The following is a 2500-nucleotide window of genomic DNA, read 5'->3' as shown; positions in this document are numbered from 1 at the left end:
AGGAGGCCCCATCCATCCTCAGATTTGACAGCCATTCTTCTTCCTCTAATACACCAGGGGCTCGTTTCTCGAAAGTCCCGAAAATTTACGGGCCATTTTCGGGTGTCACAATTCCCTCTGTATCTCAAGGACGGAGGGGAATTAAGTCGTCAAACTTCACAGTCAGTTTGCTTTTTGTTACCTTGAAAACATGTTAAAAGATAGGCGTTCATTAACAAGCGGTTGGCAAGCTTACAAATGACTTTTCGGACCCGAAAAGTTTTCGAGACTTTCGAGAAACGGGCCCCAGACCACAGATTTATCCACAATTGTTCAGTACGACCAGGTCTAACCCAGACACGTCGGTTTTTCCTACGTTTGTTTAGCTTACGAAGTTTGGCAGCTGCTCTGTTAAAATCGAAGAAAAGTGCACGGTGAGTGGCTTGGAGCTGTTGCTGTTGGAGCATGATCATGAGCATTAAAAGTCCATGCAGCTGCGCACAAGCAAATAACGTTGGTAAAATGGCTGATAACGTTAACACAAATTGATGTTCGTCCGCCATTTTCCTCACTGACAAGTAGTCACCAGCCCTTTCAACACAGCAAAAAGGGAGCTGACCCGGGTCAGCCGAGAATGACCCAGCCCTCACCCAGCCCGGGCTTGTATAAACGTAAAATTCGACGCTGATCTCACCCGGGTCGGTGTCCAATCCGGGATCGTGTAAAGAGGCCCTAAATAGTAAAATTCGTTTGTAGCTGTTGTTTCCTCATAACTATCACTGTATTCAAGCACATTTTTGAGATTTACACTATGATTTACATCATTGCAATGATATTTTTTTTTATCTCCAACTTTTACTAAAATGTCTTTTATTAATGAGTGAATACCATTTACAATACCATTGTGATCAGCAATAGCAATATCAGTACCATCCATTTTTTGTAATTTAAAGCTCATTGCTATTCTTGCATTATACCAATCTGATGGAGATGCCGAATTTGTATTATTAACAACAAACCGATGGTTTTGCTTTTTTTTGACTAGCATTATTAGCAGGATTTGCTGTTACTAAAGGCGTTTCTAATTCATGAAAAATGTCTTCAATTCGTTCAACGTATTTTGGATTTCTAAACATTTTATATCAATACATTACATACTTTTTGTTTGTCCCTTTTCTCATAAGTCTGCCACCAGCTAATAATCTATTCATTTTTTCTGCTATTTCAAAATCTGTGAGTTGTTGTGACTTTTTTGGTTTATAATGGAATTTGGAATTGATTGAATTTCAGGCTCAACCTCTTTTGGTATAATGCTATCTTCCATTGAAAAGGTCAGTTTTTTCTTTGGTTCAACAGGCGTATTTCGCTTATTTTTGCCTTTTGAAATTCCAACTATTTTATCACCAGCCAATTGACCAGCAAAATCACCAGCTTTTTCACATCCTTTTGTTAAAGCCTTTTCAGCTAGTTTTTTACTTGTTTTTGCAGCTAATTCTTTTGTTGTTTTGTTAAATAATTTGTTTGCTAAGTTGCTATATATTCCGTCACCATAAATATGCTTTCTAATGTAACGACCTGATTCTTGGTCATATCTCATTTTAAATTCGTTTTTGTTCATAAATATTAATGAGTAAAATTAATGTCACTAACCAATCAATATTGTTTAAAACTACAGGTCTTCCAATATTATCTTTTACTGTAATATTAACTTCGTTGATTATTTTTGTATTTGCCGATGAAAAAATTGCTCTTTTCGGCTCAAAATTAAAAGGATACCTTCTTGTCAAATTATCAGTTGGAATCAAAGCCAATGTATCAGATCTTTTTCCATCAGCATAACTATCAGAAATCAAGCTACAAGCTATCTCTAATGCATCAATACTATTGGTCACATTTGGTAATCTAACACTGTATTCAGTACTTTTTATTATTTTTGCATTAAAACCAATAAGATCAGTAAATTTAGAATTTATTAAATCAAGTTGCCAGTTTGTTATGATATCATTAAATCAAGCAATACTAACCTCAACGACTAGTAACAACTATTGGAGTTGCGCGGTAGATCATGGTGGCCGGAAGTGTTTCATTGACATCCACTTAGTTTTGCACAGTAGACGCTTCTCCGACATGTAGTCTTTTCAAATTATAGTATAAATCTTCTAGAGTAAGAAATGCGCCTTGGCAAACGATAATGCTCGCAAAGAAAAATAAAAGAGGCGATCGTGGCTCCGTAGAAGAAGAGACAAGTACTGCGAAGAAGACGGCCAATATGGCCGTCGACAATGGTCCAAGAATTGAAGAATCTATACACAAGATAAACGAACAAGAACAGCCAAGCCTCCTCGAAATCAAGCAGTTATTGGTAGATATTCAGATCCAAATAGCGGTGGTACTCACCGAAAATCTAAAACTTAGGAAGGAAATTGATGACTCCGCAAATTTTAACGAGAAGGAACTCAATGATCTGAAAGACTCCGTGCTAAAGCCGAAGAACGAAAACAAGACCTTAAAAGATTTTCTG

General features: G+C 36.9%; 2 protein-coding genes across 2 annotated transcripts in view; one reads left to right on the top strand and one right to left on the bottom strand.

The window, feature by feature from the left end:
• The window catches only part of LOC138009937 (uncharacterized), a 999-nt gene extending 983 nt beyond the window's left edge, over window positions 1-16 (bottom strand). The window contains exon 1 of the mRNA XM_068856920.1: window positions 1-16. This exon is cut by the window's left edge and continues 983 nt beyond it. Coding sequence (XP_068713021.1) covers window positions 1-16 — 16 coding nt within the window.
• Window positions 17-2170: 2154 nt separating this feature from the next.
• The window catches only part of LOC138009936 (uncharacterized protein PF3D7_1120000-like), a 798-nt gene continuing 468 nt past the window's right edge, over window positions 2171-2500 (top strand). The window contains exon 1 of the mRNA XM_068856919.1: window positions 2171-2500. This exon is cut by the window's right edge and continues 468 nt beyond it. Within this exon, the coding sequence (XP_068713020.1) occupies window positions 2171-2500 (330 nt within the window).

This window comes from Montipora foliosa, chromosome 7 (genome assembly GCF_036669935.1).
Source record: "Montipora foliosa isolate CH-2021 chromosome 7, ASM3666993v2, whole genome shotgun sequence".
Taxonomy (NCBI): Eukaryota; Metazoa; Cnidaria; class Anthozoa; order Scleractinia; family Acroporidae; genus Montipora; species Montipora foliosa.
Note: the sequence above shows the minus strand (reverse complement) of the source record. Positions and strands in the feature narration are given on the sequence as shown.